Genomic DNA, 23,837 nt, shown 5'->3' with positions numbered 1-23,837 from the left:
TGAATGCTACAGTGCATTCGGAAAGTATTCAGACCCCTTGACTTTTCCCACATTTTGTTACGTTACAGCCTTATTCTAAAACGGATTACCGTTTTTTTCCTCCTCACCAATCTACACACATTATCCCATAATGACAAAGCAAAAACTGTTTTTTTGAAATATCCCATTAACAGAAGTATTCACACCTTTTACTCAGTACTTTGTTGATGCACCTTAGGCAGCAGTTACAGCCTTGAGTGTTCTTAGGTATGACGCTACAAGCTTGGCACACATGTATTTGGGGAGTTTCTCACATTCTTCTCTGCAGATCCTCTCAAGCTCTATCAGGTTGAATGGGGAGCATCGCTGCACAGCTATTTTCAGGTCTCTCCAGTGATGTTCGATCGGTTTCAAGTCCGGGCCCTGGATGGGCCACTCAAGGACATTGAGTGACTTGTCCGAAAGCCACTCCTGTGTTATCTTGGCTGTGTTCTTAGGGTCGTTGTACTGTTGGAAGGTAAACCTTCGCCCCAGTCTGAGGTCCTGAGCAGGTTTTCGTCAAGGAGCTATCTGTACTTTGCTCTGTTCATCTTTCCTTGATCCTGACTAGTCTTCCAGTCCCTGCTGCTGAAAAACATCCACACAGCATGATGCTGCCACCCCCATGCTTCACCGTAGGGATGGTGGCAGGTTTCCTCCAGACGTGACGCTTGGCATTCAGACCAAAGTGTTCAATCTTGGTTTCATCAGACCAGAGAATCTTGGTTCTCATGGTCTGAGAGTCTTTTGGTGCCTTTTGGCAAACTCCAAGCGGGCTGTCATGTGCCTTTTACTGAGGAGTGGCTTCCCTCTGGCCACTCTACCACAAAGGCCTGATTGGTGGAGTGCTGTGAAGATGGGAGTACTTTCCAGAAGGACAACCATCTCCACAGAGGAACTCTAGAGCTCTGTCAGAGAAACCATCGGGTTCTTGGTCATCTCCCTGACCAAGGCCCTTTTCCCCCGATTGCTCAGTTTGGCCGGGCAGGGTCTTGATGGTTCCAAACTTATTCCATTTAAGAATGATGGAGACCACTGTGTTCTTAGGGACCTTCAATGCTGCAGAAATGTTTTCGTACCCTTCTCCAGATCTGTGCCTCGACACAATCCTGTCTCGGATCTCTTCGGACAATTCCATTTACCTCATGGCTTGGTTTTTGCTCCGACATGCACTGTCAACTGTGGGATCTTATATAGACAGGTGTTTGGCATTTCAAGTCATGTCCAATCAATTAAATTTACCACAGGTGGACTGCAATCAAGTTGTAGAAACATCTCAAGGATGATCAATGGAAACAGGATGCACCTGAGCGCAACTTCAAGTCTCATAGCAAAGGACCTGAATACTTATGTAAATAAGGTATTTCAGTTTATTTTTTATACATTTATAAAAAAATGAATAAATGTTTTCGCTTATGTGATATTGTGTGTAAGTTGATGCGGAGAAAAAGTATTTAATCAATTTTAGCATAAGGCTGTAACTTAACAAAATGTAGAAAATGGGATGGGGTCTGAATACTTTTTGAATGCACTGTGAATTAATAATGGCGATCACGTACTGCTGACAATAATGCTGCAGGTCTACACTCAAATGAAGTGATTATAGTTTGCTTATAATCATTTATTAATTCTAGAAGATGCAAATCAAGGACAAATATTTCACCCTCCTCCAAGCCATCACTGATTGCTTAGTTTGACTTCTCTCTGAGTTACAAAAAAATAAATATAATAAATATGGAGTGCCAAAAAAAACAGCATTCAAAAGTATGTGGACAACCATTGATTTTGTACTTAATTGAATTTAAAATCAAGTTAAGGCTGAGCAGTGGGTTTCTGATAAGCAGACAGACAGAGGCCTCTGCCTTGCATTCATTATCATTGGAGCCTGGCTGATCATTAGAATGTAGAGCACGGAACTCTGAAAACACTGAATAGATTACTCATACATTCTATTTGTCTGGACGTGGATTGAGGTGATATCCTTACACAGGGAATAAGTAAATCAGTACAGCGTTAAGAGAAATATGGATTGTTTTACTACAGCTGGTGTGATTTGCTAGACTCTTGCCGTTTTGACCTTGTATTGCACTGTACAAGAACTTGAATAAACTTAGAGAGAAGCAAAGAGCTATACGACACAGGCTGTTAATCTTGACCTAAAATGTCACTTACGACTACAAATCACTTCTCTCACACTGAGATGTGTGTTTCTATGAGAGAGAAGGTAACTAAGGGAAGCATGTGCAGAGGCAGGATGATACACTATACATACAAAAGTATGTGGACAACCATTAAAATTTGTGGATTCGGCTATTCCAGCCACACCCATTGCTGACAGGTGTATAAAATCGAGCACACAACCATGCAATCTCCATAGACAAACATTGGCAACAATGAACTTACTGAAGAGCTCAGTGACTTTCAATGTGGCACCATCATAGGATGCCACCTTTCCAACAACTCAGTTCTGCCCTGCTGGAACTGCCCCTGTCAACTGTAAGTGCTGTTATTGTGAAGTTGAAATGTCTAGGAGCAACAACGGCTCAGCCACAAAGTGGTAGGCCACACAAGCTCACAGAACGGGACCACCGAGTGCTGAAGTGTGTAAAAATAGTCTGTCCTCGGTTGCAATACTCTCTACCGAGTTCAAAACTGCCTCTGGAAGCAACGACAGCACAAGAACTGTTTATTGGGAGCTTCATGAAATGGGTTTCCATGGCCGAGCAGCCACACACAAGCCTAAGATCACCATGTGCCATGCCAAGCATTGGCTGGAATGGTGTAAAGCTCGTTGGACTCTGGAAACTCGTTCTCTGGAGTGATGAATCACATTTCTCCATCTGGCAGTCTGACGGACGAATCTGGTTTGAGCAGATGCTAGGAAAACACTACCTGCCCCAAAGCATAGTGCCAACTGTAAAGTTTGGTGGAGGAGGAATAATGGTCTGGGGTTGTTTTTCATGGTTTGGGCTAGGCCCCTTAGTTCTAGTGAAGGGAAATCTTAACGCTACAGCATACAATGACATTCCAGACAATTCTGTGCTTCCAACTTTGTAGTAACAGTTTGGGGAAAGCCCTTTCCTGTTTCAGCATGACAATGCCCACCTGCACAAAGCGAGGTCTATAGAAAAATGGTTGGTCGAGATCAGTGTGGAAGAACTTGACTGGCCTGCAAAGAGCCCTGATCTCATCCCCATCGAACACCTTTGGGATGAATTGGAACGCCGACTGCGAGCCAGGCCTAATTGCACAACATCAGTGCCCGACCTCACTAATGCTTGTGGCTGAATGGAAGCAAGTCCCCGCAGCAATGTTCCAACATCTAGTGGAAAGCCTTCACAGAAGAGTGGAGGCTGTTATAGAAGAAAATGGGACCAACTCCATATTAATACCCATGATTTCGGAATTAGACGTTTGCCGAGCAGGTGTCCACATACTTTTGGTCACGTAGTGTAAATCTACACTTCCACATGATCAATATGGGTCCACTGAAACAGCCAGGGAACAGATGAGAGGTTTTCTGCTATAGAGAAACCCAGCCATGGCCTGACGCCCCTGGGGATGGGTAGAGAGGGAGCTGGAGGAATCCCAGAGTTTACTCCTCCTCCCAACTGCCCACTGCACTGAGGCTAGGAAACACTGTCACCAGCGATAAATCTACGATAATAGATCATTTCAATTAGCATTTTTCTACGGCTGGCCATGCTTTTCACCTGCCTACCCCAACCCCGGCCAACAGCTCAGCACCCCCTGCAGCAACTTGCCCAAGCCCCCCCCCCCCCCGTTCCGCTTCTCTTTCACCCAAATCCAGACAGCTGACAGCTGAAAGAGCTGCAAAATCTGGATCCCTACAAATCAGATGTGCAAGACAATCTGGACCCTCTCTTTCTGAAATTATCCGCCAAAATGTTGCAACCCCTATTACTAGCCTGTTCAACCTCCCTTTCGTATCGTCTGAGATCCACAAATATTGGAAAGCTGCCGCGGTCATCGCCCTCTTCAAAGGGGGAGACACTCTAGACCCAAACTGTTATAGACCTATATCCATCCTGCCCTGCCTTTCTAAAATCTTCGAAAGCCAAGTTAACAAACAGATCACCGACCATTTCGAATCCCACCGTACCTTCTCCGCTATGCAATCTGGTTTCCGAGCTGGTCATGGGTGCACCTCAGCCACGCTCAAGGTCCTAAATGATATCATAATCGTCATCGATAAAAGACAGTACTGTGCAGCCATCTTCATCAACCTGGCCAAGGCTTTCGACTCGGTCAATCACCGCATTCTTATCGGCAGACTCAATAGCCTTGGTTTCTCAAATGACTGCCTCGCCTGGTTCACCAACTACTTCTCTGATAGAGTTCACTGTGTCAAATCGGAGGGCCTGTTGTACGGACCTCTGGCAATCTCTATGGGGGTGCCACAGGGTTCAATTCTCGGGCCGACTCTTTTCTCTGTATATCAATGATGTCACTCTTGCTGCTGGTGATTCTCTGATCCACCTCTACGCAGACGACACCATTCTGTATACATCTGGCATCTATACATCTTCAAGCGATTGTTGCCCGCACCCACCTGCCCGACTAGCATCACTACTCTGGACGGTTCTGACTTAGAATATGTGGACAACTACAAATACCTAGGTGTCTGGTTAGACTGTAAACTCTCCTTCCAGACTCAAATTAAGCATCTCCAATCCAAAATTAAATCTAGAATCGGCATCCTATTTCGCAACAAAGCCTCCTTCACTCATGCTGCCAAACATACCCTCGTAAAACTGACTATCCTACCAATCCTTGACTTCGGTGATGTCATTTACAAAACAGCCTCCAACACTCTACTCAGCAAATTGGATTTAGTCTATCTGAGTGCCATCTGTTTTGTCACCAAAGCCCCATATACTACCCACCGCTGCGACCTGTATGCTCTCGTTGGCTGGCCCTCACTACATATTCCTCACCAAACCCACTGGCTCCAGGTCATCTATAAGTCTTTGCTAGGTAAAGCTCCGTCTTATCACAGCTCACTGGTCACCATAGCAACACCCACCCGTAGCACGCGCTCCAGCAGGTATATTTCACTGGTCATCCCCAAAGCCAACACCTCTTTGGCCGCCTTTCCTTCCAGTTCTCTGCTGCCAATGACTTGAACGAATTGCAAAAATCACTGAAGCTGGAGTCATATGTTCCTCTCTAACTTTAAGCATCAGCTGTCAGAGCAGCTTACCGATCACTGTACCTGTACACAGCCAACCTGTAAATAGCACACCCAACTACCTCATCCCCATTTTGTTATTTATCCTCTTGCTCTTTTGCACCCCAGTATCTCTACTTGCACATCATCATCTGCACATCTATCACTCCAGTGTTAATGCTAAATTATAATCATTTCACTCTATGGCCTATTTATTACCTTACCTCCCTACTCTTCTACATTTGCACACACTGTACATAGATTTTTATATTGTGCTATTGACTGTACGTTTGTTTATGTGTAACTCTGTGTTGCTGTTTTTGTCGCACTGCTTTGCTTTATCTTGGCCAGGTCGCAGTTGTAAATGAGAACTTGTTCCCAACTGGCCTACCTGGTTAAATAAAGGTGTTCTCAACTGGCCTACCTGGTTAAATAAAGGTGAAATAAAAATAAAATTTCCCCTAGAGTTGGGTTAAAGCAGACAAACACGAAGACAGTTGGTGCCACTATGCGTGTGCTGTTCATGAAAAAGGTTTCAGAATTCACTCAGTTCTCCTCTCCCTATTAGGCAAAATATGAATTAAAAAGACAATGAGCATCGTTACATTGCAATAAAGCCTCCTTCACTCATGCTGCCAAAAACACCCTCGTATGTTGTAGCTGTAAGATCAGGCTGAGATGGTTGTGTGGACAAACATCCACATGCAGCATAATCCATCACCTTCCATCAGAGCCCTACCGCCGTCCCTCCACACCAGATCAGAGCCCTACCGCCGTCCCTCCACACCAGATCAGAGCCCTACCGCCGTCCCTCCACACCAGATCAGAGCCCTACCGCCGTCCCTCCACACCAGATCAGAGCCCTACCGCCGTCCCTCCACACCAGATCAGAGCCCTACCGCCGTCCATCCACACCAGATCAGAGCCCTACCGCCGTCCCTCCACACCAGATCAGAGCCCTACCGCCGTCCCTCCACACCAGATCAGAGCCCTACCGCCGTCCCTCCACACCAGATCAGAGCCCTACCGCCGTCCATCCACACCAGATCAGAGCCCTACCGCCGTCCCTCCACACCAGATCAGAGCCCTACCGCCGTCCCTCCACACCAGATCAGAGCCCTACCGCCGTCCCTCCACACCAGATCAGAGCCCTACCGCCGTCCCTCCACATCAGAGCCCTACCGCCGTCCCTCCACATCAGAGCCCTACCGCCGTCCCTCCACACCAGATCAGAGCCCTACCGCCGTCCCTCCACACCAGATCAGAGCCCTACCGCCGTCCCTCCACACCAGATCAGAGCCCTACCGCCGTCCCTCCACACCAGATCAGAGCCCTACCGCCGTCCCTCCACATCAGAGCCCTACCGCCGTCCCTCCACATCAGAGCCCTACCGCCGTCCCTCCACATCAGAGCCCTACCGCCGTCCCTCCACACCAGATCAGAGCACTACCGCCGTCCATCCACACCAGATCAGAGCACTACCGCCGTCCCTCCACACCAGATCAGAGCCCTACCGCCGTCCCTCCACACCAGATCAGAGCCCTACCGCCGTCCCTCCACCCCCAGCACCACATAAGAGCCTCACCGGCCAAACTTATTCATTTCTGCCACGCCACATAAAAGCATCCATCAATTAAACGGCTGCTACTGGAGTCTGACCTCACCGATTACAGAGGGAAAGGAGACGGATGAACAACTAAGGGCATTGCTCTGTGTTTCTTCTGCCAACCGACCAGCAGACGGGATGAAGGATGATTGATTTCCTAGCTGGGCTGTATTGTGTATCTGACTGGGAGACATCAGTCAATTAAAGGTAGTTTACTGCAGGGTCCAGGAATGCCCTTGCGCCTGTACGGTACAAAGTGACTCAAATGCAATCGGAAGAGACAAGTCAGTGAATTTCAAAATACTTATCAGTGAGTAACTTACCTTGAATAAAACTAATACAATTTTGAGGACTCAATCCCAAGCCAACATAAAACCTGACCCGTAGGCCCTAATTTCCAAACCAATCCTATACCCTAATCCCTCGCAAACCTCAATTACTCTGCCACTCTAGATTTCTAGAGGAAATAAACTCATAGCCTGTTAAGACAAATGATATACTTCACTCAGAAATGTGAAAATACTAAAAAGAGCCTGTTGAACAAATCAACTTCCTAGTCTGTTGTGAGGAGAGGGAGGGGAAATGAAAGGAATCACTCAAACAGAAGCAATGCCCTTGCTCCATGACAGGACCCTCATTCTAATTCTACTTCTTAGCCTTCCACCCTGTTTGTTTTTTAAACAGTTTTAACTCAAGGAGATGTAATTGTTCTCCCAGTCAATTTGCCATAGTGGGGCTATGCTCTTAATAAAGAATGGAATGATTCATTGGGGCACTCACTGCATTAAATTCTTCTCAGAATTGGTTTGTTGACATGGAATCCAATATCTGGCTCATGAAGGCATTCATGCGGAGCTGAAATGGGTTGTGGTGAAATAAAGGGTCTCAGAGAGAGAGAGAGAGAAGGGGAAACAGAGGGGAGTCCTCTCTAGAACGATTTCTGTCACCAATGTTTTTCTGTCACTGCAACATCAAGTGCAGATACTTACCGCTGAGGATTTCGCTGTTGCTCACCCAAAAGTCTGCAGCTTTGGTTGGCCTGTTGTAGAACTCATCTCTGTTTGCAGCCAAAATTAGTCTGAGGGGAAAAGAGAAAGAAATAGAGTTACGAGGGAGACCATGGTAGACCACTTAAGGTAATGTTCTATAACACAATAACCTAGTGGTGGTATCCATCTTGATATATTGATATTCTCCAGGTCTCATGTCCTTAATCGAAGAGACTGAGCCCTGGGACTGTGTGTCTGTGGCCCTAATGGCACCCATATTTCCTATATAGTGCACTACTTTTGACCAGGGCCCATATAAAAGTGGTGCATTATGAAGGGAATAGGATTCCATTTGGGAAGCAGAATGTGTGCTCTTTTGCCAGGCTGCATTCTGCACACATGAGTGAATAAGTGTGAGAGAGAAATGCCATGCCGTGCCGTGTAGCAGACCTAACTGAGCTCCTGACTGAGGTTGCATGTTTCCTGATTGTCTGGGTGTGCACTATTCCTCCCCTCAGGACACAGTAAAGTTCCGCACCCCAGTTCCCCATCAGCTGCAGCAGCAGAAGAAAGCTGCTGTGCTGTCACTATCCAACACCATGGATGCGTCCCAAATGGAACCTTATTCCCTACATAGTGCACTACTTTAGACCAGGGCACATAAGACTGTGCTCAGAAGTAGTGCACTACATAGGGAATATAGTGTCATTTGGGATGCAGCCCATACCTCTCCATGTACCTCGATTACCTTACCGCAATAACATTACAACCCCTGCTGACATTCTCCACCCACCTTGGACTGCTGCAGTGTACATGGATCACTAAGAGATGGGATTTTCCAGGCCCCACACCACTGCAAACGTCACATCAAATCCATAATGCATCAGCGACAAAATGTCTCTACCTTCAGAGGTCTAAAAGGACCGTGTCAGCAAGAGGCTGAGGCTACGGCCAGCGGGCTGAGGCTAAGGCCAGCGGGAGATGCTGTATCAGATTGATCCAGTGCAGTGGATGGCTGTATACGGAATAAGGGCTCGAACACACCAATAGCCTTTGCCTGCCAAGAGTACTTGCGAACCAAGTGAAAACATGTAGAATTGCACAAAAATGTCAGTAGTCAACAGTGCACTGAACAATCGGTAGACGAACGGGAGATCCATATTCGGTGCGATGTGTGTGACCCTTAAAAGTATCCGGCCTTCTAGAGCCAAATCACCTCCAGTGGCAGCTCTCTCAGACATCAAACTAACATTGACAACATAAATGACTACGACAAGTCTTTGGCCACAGAATTCACTTCCCAATCAGACCAACGTTTGGACAATGACGTTAATGATTAGGCTATGCCAAGTCCTTGGCTACAGAAATGCCCCCTCACACTGACCAGTTCTCCATTCCAGAGACTGGACCAACAGTAGCTCATTAAGAGCATGAATTGGCGTATAGCCTTGAATTGATTCCCGATGCCAGTGACATCTGGTGTATTAATCCCCTGGCTATGCTGCAGTCTCCCTGTTTCCGTCGAGGTAGTGGAGCCTGCCAGCAAGCCTTGAACCAGAGCATCTCCAATAGAGAGAGAAAGATACGGAAGATTTGGGGGGGTGGGGGGGGGGACCTGTCAGACAGCACACATAGGAGAAAGGAACTCAGCGAATAGGAATATAAACATAAGCATTTCTACAATCCAAAACTTGAAATTAAATAACCTAGTGCAGTCTAGTGCTTTAAGTGAAACCTAGGCCTATGCTGAGCTAGCACCACTACAACTTACTGGCATTTTCAGTAGTTATCCAATTACAAATGAGACTTAATGTGCCACTCACCACACTAACAGACTTAATCACTGTTGTTGCTAATGCTGCATTTGACATTCATTTCTGGTGACTTTTTACTACCACTGCACAACTGTCACTTATTTAGCAAGGCAACAGTGCATGACTTAGTGACTTCACATTACTGTTCAGCTACTGTCCCATGAATCACCCGCTAGCCTTGCACGCACGCACGCACACACGATTGTGGGGTTTTTCCCTCCCCTTTTGGCTGCCCTATATTAGTGTGCTGAGGCAGCAGAAGCTGACATAGATGTGGATTTAGGCGAGAGGTGGAATTGCACATTGGGACCTGTGGGCCCTTTGTGAGTGATTTGAGTTTGTACGCACTCTTGAACTAAAGGGTAACTACACACAACAACAAAAATCTAAATTACTTAGATTTTTCCCAGACCTCAAAAGTGGTCTCCTGATGTGGTTTAAGCATTGTTTTGAACAACAAAATTGGATGTTCTATTAAAAAGTGTGATTGAGAGCGAAAACATGAAACATTTGGACAAAAAAATGACCATGCTGTGATATTGTTTTGGTATACAGTAGTGACACTAAACCTGGTATCAAAGTAAACATTCTGTAGTTTGTAGAAGTAGCCTATATTGAATGTCGCCGGGGCCGTTAAAAACTGTAGGCCATTTCTATCCACACTTACTTCTCGTGCTGGCTCTACGAGACATGTGGGCTCAATTTATGTATACAAAATGTGTGGGCCTATAATATAACATATAGCTGTAACAGTATGTAACCTGAGATAGGTATTGCACAAACAGTCAAGTAAAATGGTCAACCTAGAATATTCCATGTAGTCTACAATATATAATTGCATCCTCTGTTCAAAATTCTGCTGGTACACACTGATCCCAGATAATGATGTGCATTATTGACTGTATGTTTGTTTATTCCATGTGTAACTTTGTGTTGTTGTTTGTGTCGCACTGCTTTGCTTTATCTTGGCCAGGTCGCAGTTGTAAATGAGAACTTGTTCTCAACTGGCCTACCTGGTTAAATAAAGGTGAAATAAAAAATAAAAATAAAAATTGGTGCATCGCCATTACTCGCTCATTATCATTTAGACACACAGAAGACGTATGTTTGTTTTTTCACCCACGTCCCTTTTCGAAGCCAACTACCTGAGACGTATTGGTTGTCATGCGGGTGTCACAGGTCAAATGATGAGGATTAAATAGTTCCACTGAGAGGCATTTATTCGTGGTGCACAGTTACAGAAGACAGATTAGGCCACTGAACTATGATGACCTCAGCAATAATTGTATCTTGCCAGCGGCTACCAATCCCATTAACCTTGTTCAGAGGCAGGTGGATTTCTTAAAGAACAAATAAAGCAAATTGACCTAATTGTGTCAACCTCTGTACATCAAAGGCTCATGATGCAAAAGCTGGTTGCAGTGTAATTGTTCCCCAAGAGTCGACAACACTGGCCTAGAAACAAAGCAAACACTAATGATTTTACACAGGAGAGAGAGAGCAGAGCATCCATGCTTTTTTGGAGACTGTGGGAATCACTAGGAGAGAAACAAGAAAATTAACAGGGCCCAGCTATGTGGAGAGTGCGCCATTTTAGAGAATTCTATAATTTGTCACTTATTCCTTACAAAATAAATACTATGTTTGAGACAAGGTCAATGGGAAGGCTAATATTTCGACAAGATACATTCCATTCATTCTGTATTGCAAAGGAAAGTACTAATAATTTGATGGTGAGGCAATGCATGGGCATAATGGGAATTCACAACATTGTTGGCAGGCAGGGATGTTGGCGGAATTGGGTGTATGGTGAAAAACCACTTACACAAGAGATTTACTTAACATTCTTGTAGTTATTATGCCATTCCACGCACTGATAATGTAGGCCTACATGCATTCAATTTAACCACGGTGAGGATGCTAGCTAGGCCTATAGGTTACACGTATCCCATGGGTCCAGAGTGAGTCATTGCCCACACACATCCACTGATCGCCTCAGGCTAGTGTAATCTCCCAGAGGCAAAGGCAGAGATAGATCCTGGCCAGGTAGAGAGAGAGCTCCACAGAGCCCAGGGGATTATTACAAGCAGGGCTTTAAATTGCATTGACTGCTCCTCTACCACTGGTGTCTGCCCACAAAGGACCTTCACTGAGAGAAACCAGCAGTGACTGTAGGAAAGGTTAGCGGATGGCACATGGTGTTTCACTGTGCTTTGTTCGGGAGGCTTTGAATTAGCCTGGAACCAAACTGAAATGTTACGTTTCATTGAAATCGGGAAGTGAAACAGAGCAATTCAGTTTGAATACTGCCTAGCTTTTCATACTTCCGGTGAGAGACAGCACCACAGATTATCTCAGGTTCGTAGCACTGCTTTGGGTGCTACACCTCAGCACTAGCCTAACGCATCTTTGAAGGACAAAGGGAATTTTTTATTCACAATTATACTGAACAACAATGTAAAACGCAACAAGTTAGAGTTCATATGAGGAAATCAGTCAATTGAAATAAATTAATTGTGCCCTAATGTTTGGAATTCACATGACTGGGAATATAGATTTGCATCTGTTTGTTACAGATAACAAAACCTTTAATTTTTTTTATAAATAAAAAATATATATGGGTCTCATCACTGTATTTCTGTGCATTTAAATTTCATTAATAAAATGTAATTGTGTTCATTGTCCATAGCTTATGCCTGCCCATACCGTAACCCCACCATGGGGAACTCTGTTGACATCAGCAAACGGTTCGCCCACACAATGCCATACATGTGATCTGCGGTTTTGAGGCCGATTGTACTGCCAAATTCTCTTGAACAACATTGGAGGTGACTTATGGTAGAGAAATGAACATTCAATTCTCTGGCAACAGCTCTGTTGGACATTCCTGCAGACAGCATGCCAATTGCACTGTCCCTCAAAACTTGAGAAATCTGTGGCATTGTGTTGTGTGACAAAACGGCACATTTTAGAGTGGTCTTTTATTGTCCCCAGCACAAGGTGCACCTGTGTAATAATTGTGCTGTTTTATCAGCTTCTTGATATGCCACACCTGTCAGGTGGATGGATTATCTTGGCAAAGGAGAAATGCTCACTAACAGGAACGTAAACACATTTGTGCACCAAATTTGAGAGAAATAAGCTTTTTGGGTGTAAGAAAATTTTCTGGGGACTTTTATTTTAGTTCATGAAACATGGGACCAACACTTTACATGTTAAGTTTATATTTTTGTTTAGTATGTATCAGGAGATAAGAAGAATGTCTCCTGCGTCAAACGCAATGATGCTTTGATTCCTTTAAGATTCAGATTTGCTCAACATCTGGAAGTGTGCATCTTTTTAAACCATCATCTGAATATAGGCCTCCAGTTGACATAAAATGAGAGTCGTCCAGACTAGTCTATATGAAAAGTGTGGTAATAGTACACGGAGGGAGGAGAGGCCTTACCTGTAGGCATTTTTGGATGCAGGTCGAGGGTCAAACTTGAAGAAGATGATACACATGGGGGTGTTAGTGGTTGGGGACGCTCTCTCACACTGGGAACAGTAACTTTCAAAGCTTGGACATGTTGACAAGGGCTAGGATAGATGATAGTCAAGTGAGTAAAGGAGGAGGGTGGTCTTGACCACCCTACACTATAGCATGGCCTAGGTTCAATTTACAAAGGAGACAAACCACCTAAATCCTACAGGACTGTACAGGTAGCCACAGCTGTACCAAGCCCCCTACCTTATCCAAGTGGTAGCCTAATCCTGATTGAAATACCTATTCAATACAGGACAGCAATACTGTTGACAAACCCGATAGAGAAGTGATTGGGTTAGGCCAAATGATTAGAAAAAAAATATTTGAACTATCAGCTGATTCTTAAAACTCAAATGACATTACAAAAGAGGTCAGCACCTGGTGACCACATAACTAAAGTGTGCAGGCTTTTGTTCCAAACCAGCACTAAAACAACACACCTGCTTCAACTAATAAAGGGTATTTTTATAAAGTGACATAGAGGAGCAGAGCAGACAGCTTGTTGGTGAGTTCTCCTTTCTAGTCCCCTTTAACAGCTACCAGCAAACAACATTCGTTACAATTATTAGAGATCTAACGTTAGCTAGCTAGCTATAGCAATGGTGAACAAAAATGTGAAATATGATAACCAGGACAACAAAATGCATATTATAGCCAGCTAGCTAGCTTTATAGTCAGCAACTTTGAACGAGCATAGATTGCAGTTACTTAGCAAACTATCACGTTAGCTAACGTTAGCTAGATGCAGCAGTCTTGCGCTAGCTAGCTAACCTTAGCTAGATGTCACACTAACAACAAGGACAAAACAGGCAAGTGACAACACTTTGCTACCGGTCTGTTTTGTGACACATTACAAAATAAGTAAGAATATGTTATCATTCATCTGCCTGGCTACCTAGCTAACGTTACATTGAGAAAAGTACTCACTATTCCACTTGCTGCTGAAGATCTATTCATTCGGTTGGCTAACATTACAACAAAACAAAACAAACCCTTCGTCGTAGTGTGTGCATTTGATTTATCTTGCGGGTAGGCTAGACGGGCACTTTCAGGTCAATGTCATTACACGAATGTGAACTGCGCTCACCCCGTTGATGGTTCCAGAATATCCCAGGCGTAAATCGCGTGCACCCTAACAAAACATAGTAGGCGTAACCGTCTAGCAACATACACTATGATTGGCCGATACTAACCCTGAGTGAAGGTTATGTATATTTTTCAGATTTCTCATTTCACTATTAGCTACGTTTGACAGTTTATGTAAATGTAATAATTTAAGTTAGTTGATAGAGCATTTAAATTAGTTGATCTAAGTATGTTTTGGTAATGCAAGCGTGACTGGTTAGGAACGACAGTTTTGGTCAGTGTTTCCTGTGGAACCAAAATTTGTGCGAAACATAAGAGTTATAAAACCTCCCCTTCTTAAACCCTATCAGCATTTGAGAGCGTTGTCTGGAAGATGATGGCTAGTCTGTGCTGCTTTGGGTACAAGCGGTTTGAGAATACATTTTTGGCGCATGGATGATTGACTAAGGCTACTGAGAAGATTCCATGTGTTTGGAGAACCTTTATGCCACCAAGCAGTTAACTGAAACTTGTGATGGGAAGCCAAGGCTTTTTGAAGCGTTTGGGGCGTTCACCAAATTGTGTCGAAAAACGGCTAAATTAGTTGGAGCTTTTAACACAATGCACATTAGTGACATCTGCTGGTCAGCAATGAAAAGCAGAATTTATGTTTTGATATAGTATACTTTTTTCCATAATATTCATCAAATCTCCTTGGTGCAGGGGTTAGAATTTCTACACAAACTGTCAGAAACCGTCTTAGGATGACACATTTACAAGTCAGTTAATCACATTTCTGCCCTGCTAGAGCTACCCCGGTCAACTAAGTGCTATTATTGTGAAGTGGAAATGTCTAGGAGCAACAACGACTCAGATGCGAAGTGGTAGGCCACACAAGCTCACAGAGAGGTACCGCTAAGTGCTGAAGCACGTAGAAAACTCACCGAGTTCCAAACTGCCTCTGGAAGCAACGTCAGCACAAGAACTGTTCATCTGGAGCTTCACGAAATGGATTTCCATGGCCGAGCAGCTGCACACAAGCCTAAGATCACCATACGTAATTCCAAGCGTCAGCTGGGGTATTGTAAAACTCGCTGCCATTGGACCCCTGTTTTTCATGGTTTGGGCGAGGCCCCTTAATTCCAGTGAAGGGAAATCTTAATGCTACAGCATACAATGACATTCTAGATGATTCTGTGCTTCCAACTTTGTTGCAACAGTTTGGGAAAGGCCCTTTCCTGTTTCAGCATGTGCATAAAGCGAGGTCTATATAGAAATAGTTTGTCAAGATTGGTGTGGACGAACTTCAATGGCCTGCACAGAGCCCTGACCTCAACCCCATCAAACACCTTTGGGATGAATTGGAACACCAACTGCGTTCTACTGGGGCGGCAGGGTAGCCTAATGGTTAGAGCGTTGGACTAATAACCAAAATGTTGCAAGTTCAAATCCCTGAGCTGACAAGTAACCCACTGTTCCTAGGCCGTCATTGAAAATAAGAATTTGTTCTTAACTGACTTGCCTAGTTAAGTAAAGGTAAAAAAAAAACAGCGAGCCAGGCCTAATCGCTCAACATCCGTGCCTGACCTCACTAATGCTCTTGTGGCTGTATGGAAGCAAGTCCCTGCAGCAATGTTGCAACATCTAGTGGAAAGCCTTCCCAGAAGAGTGGAGGCTGTTATAGCAGCAAAGAGGGGACCAACTCCCTATTAATGCCCATGAGATGTTCAACAAGCAGGTGTCCACATACGTTTGGTCACGTAGTGTATTTGAGAGTGGACTTTTCTTGTCCCCAGCACGAGGTGCACATGTGTAATGACCGTGCTGTTTAATTAGCTTCTTGATGGGGCGGCAGGGTAGCCTAGTGGTTAGAGCGTTGGGCTAGTAACTGAAAGGTTGCAAGTTCAAATCCCCGAGCTGACAAGGTACAAATCTGTCGTTCTGCCCCTGAACAAGGCAGTTAACCCACTGTTCCTAGGCCGTCATTGAAAATAAGAGTTTGTTCTTAACTGACTTGCCTAGTTAAAATAAAGGTTAAATGTAAGTCGCTCTGGATAAGAGCGTCTGCTAAATGTAAAAATGTAAAAAATGTTGATATCAGGTGGCTGGATTTCCTTGGCAAAGGACAAATGCCACCCCCAACAGGGATGTATAAAAATATGTGCATGGAATTTGAGAAGCTTATTGAAAATGTATTTTATTTCAGCTCATGAAACATGGGACCAACATTTTACATGTTGCGTTTATATTTTTAAGGATAACATTACAAATTATATATTCGATCATGTGCAGTTCATTTGTTTCAAAGTAGATTGCAAATTGTACGTCGTATACAAAGATTGACAGCTTTTAATCCAATCAAGTAAGAGATATTCTGTCTCTGCTTTAATTGAAAGTAGTTTCACCCAATCAAAATAAATATTTCGTCGAACACTCCGCGATAGGGGTGGGATTCAAGTGATGTTGGCTCTGACAGTTTTGTTGCACTAGCGCTGTTTGTGTAAGAGAGGAGTTTGAAACCGTCAGTTGGGGCCACGGATTTGGGTCAGTGACAGGCAATTTTTTATTTTTTTACAACAATTTGCTGTCAAAATGTGTATTTGACGCTATTGAAGAATTTGCGACCTCACGGTGCTTTTTGTTTTGTTTTTGGAGATGGCACAGACTTGGACTATAAATAGCCTAGTTAAAAATAACTTTCTTTTATTTTATATTGAATGAATCATGGACTTTTTAAAGTAAGGAATAATTTCAACACAGGTTACATTTGATTTGTCCTCTCTCTTAACCCTCCATATAATTTAGCAAATAAAACATTGGCTAAGCCAATCACGGACTACACTGCTATTCTCCGGCACTATACGAGAATAACAGTAGCGCTGTCGTTTGCAACAAAAACATTGAAAAGAGGATAAATCATTATTCGTTTTGGTCATGAGGTGCAATTCATAAACTAAGAAGAATAGGCTAGGAGTGTGAGGTGATTTATTTAACCAGCGCAAGGAACCATCTGGTGATTGCATCGCCAAGTTTACACTCCTCCTGCGTGCGCGTACGTACTATCCCTAAACTCCAGTGGAAGGGAGGAGTAGAAGGTAAGAAATGTGCTATAATGTTCCTGGTTATATATAAAACGTCCAAATTTGATTCAAGAGTATCGTTTTCATTTTAGCAGCCGAACAAACATATATTATTCATACGTAGTCGTACACGATACAATGCTTTGCGATTGTCATGGAGATTGAAGGATGTGTGAGCCAGTGGGGGACTGCTGTGTGGATTTTACGCGGAGTTGTTCATTTATGGAACTCAATTGTAGACTGGTTAAATTAATATTTGAATTAAACGAAATTGCATTCGATAAAATAATTATTCCAGCCTATTATCAATTGTAGATTGCTTATCTCATGCCATGTAATGCGTAACGACATATATCAATTGCAATAGTCGCTACAGAGATTGTAGAATATTACTTTTTTTTTTGTCCTCTTACATTATAGTTCTGTTTCATAATATGAAAATTCCAAACCCATGTCGTGTGTTTGCTGAATATATATATATAACAATGAATATGTCGTGCACTGCCTCCTGATTCTGCAGATCTAAGAGCACACAAATAGTCATCGATTGTGTCATGGAAGTGCCTCTGTCTGCACAGGGCACCTACAATAGGCTACCTACCTGCAGCATCTTTGCAATACTTCAAAAATAATTATGATATTTAAATGTAAACCTCAGGCAATGCAGAATACAGTTAAATATTCTTTATAGTAACAAATGTGCTGAATACATTATAATATTTTTTTAGACAGTTGTTTTTTCCAAGATGTAAAAAATTACTGTAAAGATGTTCTTTTTGCTGTGGCGTGACCTGTCAATCATTTCCCTCTTTGTTTTTCCCTGTTGCTGAGTGAGTGACATGGTCATGTCTAGATGTGCTATAGCTTTTGTTTTGCCTTCCGGGTTCTCCCCTTGTAATATACCAGTTTGGAAAAGGGGGCATTTGCGAGTTGCTGCTGGAATTATTTGGATGACGTGTACCTTCCGTCTTATGTAGTTTTCCTCTTGGAGCCTGAACACCCTTTGTGTTAGGCGGCAGGTTGGTTAGAGCGTTGGGCCACTAACCGAAAGGTTGTTGGATCGAATCCCTTAGCTGACAAGGTAAAAATCTGTCGTTCTACTCCTGAACAAGGCAGTTAAGCCACTGGCCGTCATTGTAAAAACGAATTTGTTCTTAACTAAGCCTAGTTAAATAAAATACAAAAATGATGTCCCCACTTTGGTAGGCCCAATATAATGAAATGCGTACGTATCGCCATAGGGGCATTTTGATGTGTTAAATGTAGTTGACGTGACGGCTGTGTGGGCAGGTTGACGTTTGTTTAGGTTAAAAATAAGATTGAATGACTTTGTGACTGCCAGGTAGTGACCACTCTGCAGAGCTGAGTCATCCCAATAAATGCCAACCTGCGAAAATAGATTTGGTTGGATGGGATTGACATGTATGAATGAATATAAATAGCTGTTGCAGTCAGTCACAAGGTCATGCGCTGGAGAGCTGCTACCACAGCTTCTGCCCAGTTGGCAGTTTTTATTCTAAGTTAAAATGTAGGAAATCCTAATTTAGATTGATATATGTGCAATAGTACTACTCCGAATGCATGGAAATAACTTATTTTCTGTTTGTATTTGTCTGTGTCGCAAGTTCTTCACATTGAAAGTACAATGTTGACTTGGATTGAAGTAGGTGGCGTTACTCATTTTCTGTGCTGGTACTGTTGTATATTTAGGTGCAGGAGCTTCACAATACTTTTGAGCTAATATTCTATAAGAGGTGCAGGAGCTGAAGCAGTAGAACATTTAAGGTGTGGGTACTCCAAATCAAGCACCTACAGTACAGGAATCATATGCAACCAACCATGGATGGATGTTATTGGTTCAAGTGTTTTCCCTTTTGAGTGCCACCTATTTATTTTATAGATAAGCATGTGCTACACTAATCACTTATCTGAAAGGCCACTGTGGCCCTCGGGCCCCATCAGCTAATTGATGACTGTGTTTGTTTGCCATATTTCTAGAATTGAGTAACAATATTATGGAGCGATTTCAGTGCCAACAGAAATTGTATTTGAATTCCATAATTTTGAATTTGTAAATGAGGTAAAAACCTGTTTTCACTTTGTGTAGATTGATGAGGAACAAAAAATAATTTAATCAATTTTAGAATAAGTCTGTAAAGGAACAAAATTTGGAAAAAGTCAAGGGGTCTGAATGAAAGTTTGGACACCTACTCATTCCAGGGTTTTTCTTAATTTTTACTATTTTCTACATTGTAGAATAATAGTGAAGATATCAAAACTATGAAATAACGCATATGGAATCATGTAGTAACCAAAATCAAAATATATCTTATTTGAGATTCTTCAAAGTAGCCAACGTCTGCCTTGATGACAGCTTTGCACACTCTTGGCATTCTCTCAACCAGCTTCATGAGGCAGCCACCTGGAATGCATTTCAATTAACAGGTGTGCCTTGTTAATTTGTGGAATTTCTTTCGTTAATGATTTTGAGCCAATCAGTTGTGTTGTCACAAGGTATGGGTGGTATACAGAAGATAGTCTTAGCCTTCAGGAATAGCTTATACCCAACATGGTACAAACGCTAGAGCCAAATTCATAGGAAGAAAATAAATTCAACCACCCACATTGGCTTCAAAAAACGCCAGAAGCTTTGTTTTACCACAGAGAGCATCTGTTCTCCTCAACCTTTACCTTTCCTGGCTGGCAAAGTACCAGGATGTTGTCTCTGGTTTTGGAACTGAATTTGATAAGTCAATCCGAATGCATCTGAGAAGTTTAATATATTGAAATTTGATAAGCTTGAAATTATAGTTTGTAAACTTGATAGACAGACAAATGTAATATCTACCATATTGAAACTGAATATATAAATATTGCATTTGAATATTCAATTACATTTAAATTGCATTTTAAAACTGAATATTCATTCAATTCAGTTTCAAATCATGAAATACAAGTTTAATGTATGCATTCAATTATTCAATTTGTGCATTACAAATGAAAAAATATTACATTCAAATTCAATATCCTAATACAAATGATGGAATTCAAATACAATTTATGTTGGCACTGAAAATGCTCCATATGATATCCTAGGGCCTTGGCCACAATGGTTCCTAAGTCTGCTAGATTTGACAACACAATGCCTAGGCCCTGTCCAGGAATCTGTCAGTATTCAACTGAGTAGAATACACTGAACTGACTGCTGCCGTTTTTTCGACCCAATGATTTTTCATTCCACATATCAATCAATCAAATGTATTTATAAAGCTCTTCTTACATCAGCTGATGTCACAAAGTGCTGTAAAGAAACCCAGCCTAAAACCCCAAACAGCAAGCAATGCAGGTGTAGAAGCACTGTGGCTAGGAAAAAGTCCCTAGAAATGCCGGAACCTAGGAAGAAAACTAGAGAGGAACCAGGCTATGAGGCTACATAGATCTACCCTAGGACTATTATATTTCACTTTGACAAAGTGATTTTGTGAATATGTACTCCATTATTGCAGCCGTCCATTATAACATCCCTGACTCCCTGAATATAGCCTCTTTTGGATTTCTATAGGCTTTATGCTATTCAGTGGGATCAAATCTTTGACTACAATTCTTTTGTTTTATTTATTGTCATCACGGCATTGTTGGGAAAGAGCTCTCAAGTAAGAATTTCACTGTACTTTTTTACACCTGTTGTATCCTGTGCACATGGCGAATAAACGTTGAAACTAGCATTATTATTGTACAGAGTTATTATTATACACTATATGGAAGCTAGGTTAAAGTACAGCAGTGGATGTTGAGTGGGAAAGGAGTTCTGAGCACAGCAGTGTTCAGTATTATGCATGTTAGCCTAGATAATGCAACCAGCATGACAGAGACCGTGGCCTACAACAGACAGATACGTAATCTTTCATCAGTGATGTAGTTTTAATGGAACGTGTCAAGGTAGATGTAGGCTACTCACAAATCCAGTGGATAGGAACGAACATAATATATAAGAAATTGTCATGTTTTGTCTTTCATCATGTCTTGTCCCTGTGCTTCCCTCTGCTGGTCTTATTAGGTTCTTTCCCTCTTTCTCTCTCTCTATCGTTCCGTTCCTGCTCCCAGCTGTTTCTCATTCTCCTAACGACCTCATTTACTCTTTCACACCTGTCCCCTATTTTGCCCTCTGATTAGAGTCCCTATTTCTCCCTCTGTTTTCCGCTTCTGTCCTTGTCGGATTCTTGTTTGATGTTTGCTGTTCCTGTGTCCTTGTTCCGCCCTGTCGTGTTCTTTGCCTTCTTCAGATGCTGCGTGTGAGCAGGTGTCTATGTCAGCTACGGCCAGTGCCTTCCTGAAGCGACCTGCAGTCTGTGGTCGCGTCTCCAGTCGTTCCTCTCTATTGACGAGAGGATTTCAGTTCCTGTTTTGGATTGACCATTGATAATATCCAGGAGAATCATTATTTGTTTATTACTGGAATAAAGACTCTGTTACTATTACGTCGCTTTTGGGTCCTCATTCACCAGCATAACAGAAATAGTTATTTTTCTCTACAACATGTTGCAGATGCATTTCACAATTGATTGGTTGAATCTACAGCTTCAGTTTTTGGACTTGCATCAAGATTGACCTGTAAGCAACCGGTATAGGATTTTCCTAAATCAAAGTGTCACTTGTGTGTGAAATTTACACAGAAACTTCTATGGTGTTCACATGCTTTGTTAGTCCATTCTAGGCAGTCTACAGACTTGGCCTTGACCATTCATTCTAGTTTATTTCATCTTCTAGATCAATGAACTGTGGAATGTTAATCAGTCAGGACCTGATTTCACATGTTAATTAAGTGTATGAAGAATGTCAGGCTTTCTCTTTCCTTCATTTGAGGTTGTAGAATTGATTAGAGTGGACTAACACAGAGAGCCTGAACCATAAGTGCCAACTCCAACCAGTATGTGCTCTTTGAAAAAAGAGATTGGCCCTTGTTCAAATTAGTGGATTATGATTTGTTTTATGCAAGATTTATGTAGTCTCTGAATTTATTTCGCCTAAGTTGTACTTGTACAGCGTTATATTCTATGATTATGGATGCTGTGGTGAATAGCTTATATGAATCCTACTCTGACATGTATGTGTGTTCAAGTATGCAGCAAATGTAGACTAGTCGCGTTAACTCTGCATCATCATTTTGTATGCTTCTGTGGTTATTGCTTAATGTTAAGTGCAGTATTGTAATACATGTCATGCCAAACAGAGACTATGTTTGAGAGGATTCATTGTGGATATTTTTATTAGCTAATAGAATCAGTGAAATGGAAACGATTTGTGCAGTACAACGGAATGCCTCATGCAACAAGGCTAGTGAGTATGTTTTAGCACTTGATGTTATAGGGGGCTGCCCCTCAAGATGTTCATCCGTAAAACATGATTAGAAGAAAAGTCACCTAATGCTATGACAGAGAGAGAACAAGTCTAATCTAGCAACTCATCTACTCTGATGATAATATTGCACGGATCAGTCAAGCTGATACCTTCCAGAGAAATCATGTTGACATTAAATTCCCTCAACTTGCATGAACATTTTCATCAATAAATAAACTAACATCACACTTGGCTGTCTTGGTAGTTTGATGGATTTATCATAGTATCTTATTGGGGAGATGAAACTGTATTATTCAGTGCACTCAGTACTGTGGGCTACACTGACTTCCTGTGTATTGAGAGAGGCAGGCCAGGTCAAGAGTGAATGACTCTTTATGGTTCTGGCTGACACCTGCTGGGCTGGGGGACAGAGCTGTGTTTCTTCCCTCTGTGCTGCTTGCTTGGTTTGCTCCTTCAATCCACCCCTGGCGCTGGCCATCGCCTCTCCTCTCCCTCCTGCCAAGGGAAATAACTCTCTAGGTCTTTGTCTGTCTGGCCAGCCCCAACACATAGTCCCAGGAATTAAGAAAATTAAGAAGACTTTATGTATTTTGAAAGATGAGATGTTTGTGTTTTTGTTTATCTAGGCAAGTCAGTTAAGAACAAATTCTTATTTACTATGACGACCTACACCGACCAATCCCGGACGACGCTGGGCCAATTGTGCGCTATGGGACTCCCAATCACAGCTGGTTGTGATACAGCCTGGATTCAAACCAGAGTGTCTGTAGTGACGCCTCTAGCACTGAGAGGCAGTGCCTTAGACCGCTGAGCCACTTGGGAGTCCGAATGACGGATTTTGAGGATAATAATAAATACCGCTATGATGTAATACAAGAAAGCTAAACACCTGTGAGTCCAAATGTGTACTTCACATTTCCATATCATAAAACTCATGTCATATACAGTGTCAATGTTTATGATCACTATGTTTGATGTACAGTTACAGAATGACATGGCGTTATACCCTGGTTTGCCTTGGACAGAATGAGCATATGTTTGTTGTATTATGAATGAAATGTGCCGCGGACCCCACGTCTGAATGCACTCATGACTGAATACACTCATTACGATCTACTTCTCTGAATTGCATTGTGAAAGCCTAACACTGTAAGATTGTATTTTATAACTTCGCTAGTCATGTTAGCAAT

General features: G+C 42.7%; 1 protein-coding gene across 5 annotated transcripts in view; it reads right to left on the bottom strand.

The window, feature by feature from the left end:
- LOC120063258 (transport and Golgi organization 2 homolog) overlaps nucleotides 1–14,224 on the bottom strand; it is a 28,727-nt gene extending 14,503 nt beyond the window's left edge. For 2 of the 5 annotated variants that reach the window (XM_039013522.1, XM_039013520.1), the window contains exons 1-3: nucleotides 14,072–14,224; nucleotides 13,067–13,197; nucleotides 7,805–7,893 (exon numbers count right to left, since the gene is read on the bottom strand). In XM_039013522.1, coding sequence (XP_038869450.1) covers nucleotides 7,805–7,893; nucleotides 13,067–13,197; nucleotides 14,072–14,116 — 265 coding nt within the window. In that variant the 5' untranslated portion in view covers nucleotides 14,117–14,224. The remainder of the gene's footprint in view (nucleotides 1–7,804; nucleotides 7,894–13,066; nucleotides 13,198–14,071) is intronic. The other 3 variants (XM_039013521.1, XM_039013519.1, XM_039013517.1) reach the window with 3 other exon arrangements.
- Between the last annotated feature and the right edge of the window lie 9,613 nt (nucleotides 14,225–23,837).

The sequence above is a fragment of the Salvelinus namaycush genome, chromosome 18, assembly GCF_016432855.1.
Source record: "Salvelinus namaycush isolate Seneca chromosome 18, SaNama_1.0, whole genome shotgun sequence".
Lineage (NCBI taxonomy): Eukaryota > Metazoa > Chordata > Actinopteri > Salmoniformes > Salmonidae > Salvelinus > Salvelinus namaycush.
Note: the sequence above shows the minus strand (reverse complement) of the source record. Positions and strands in the feature narration are given on the sequence as shown.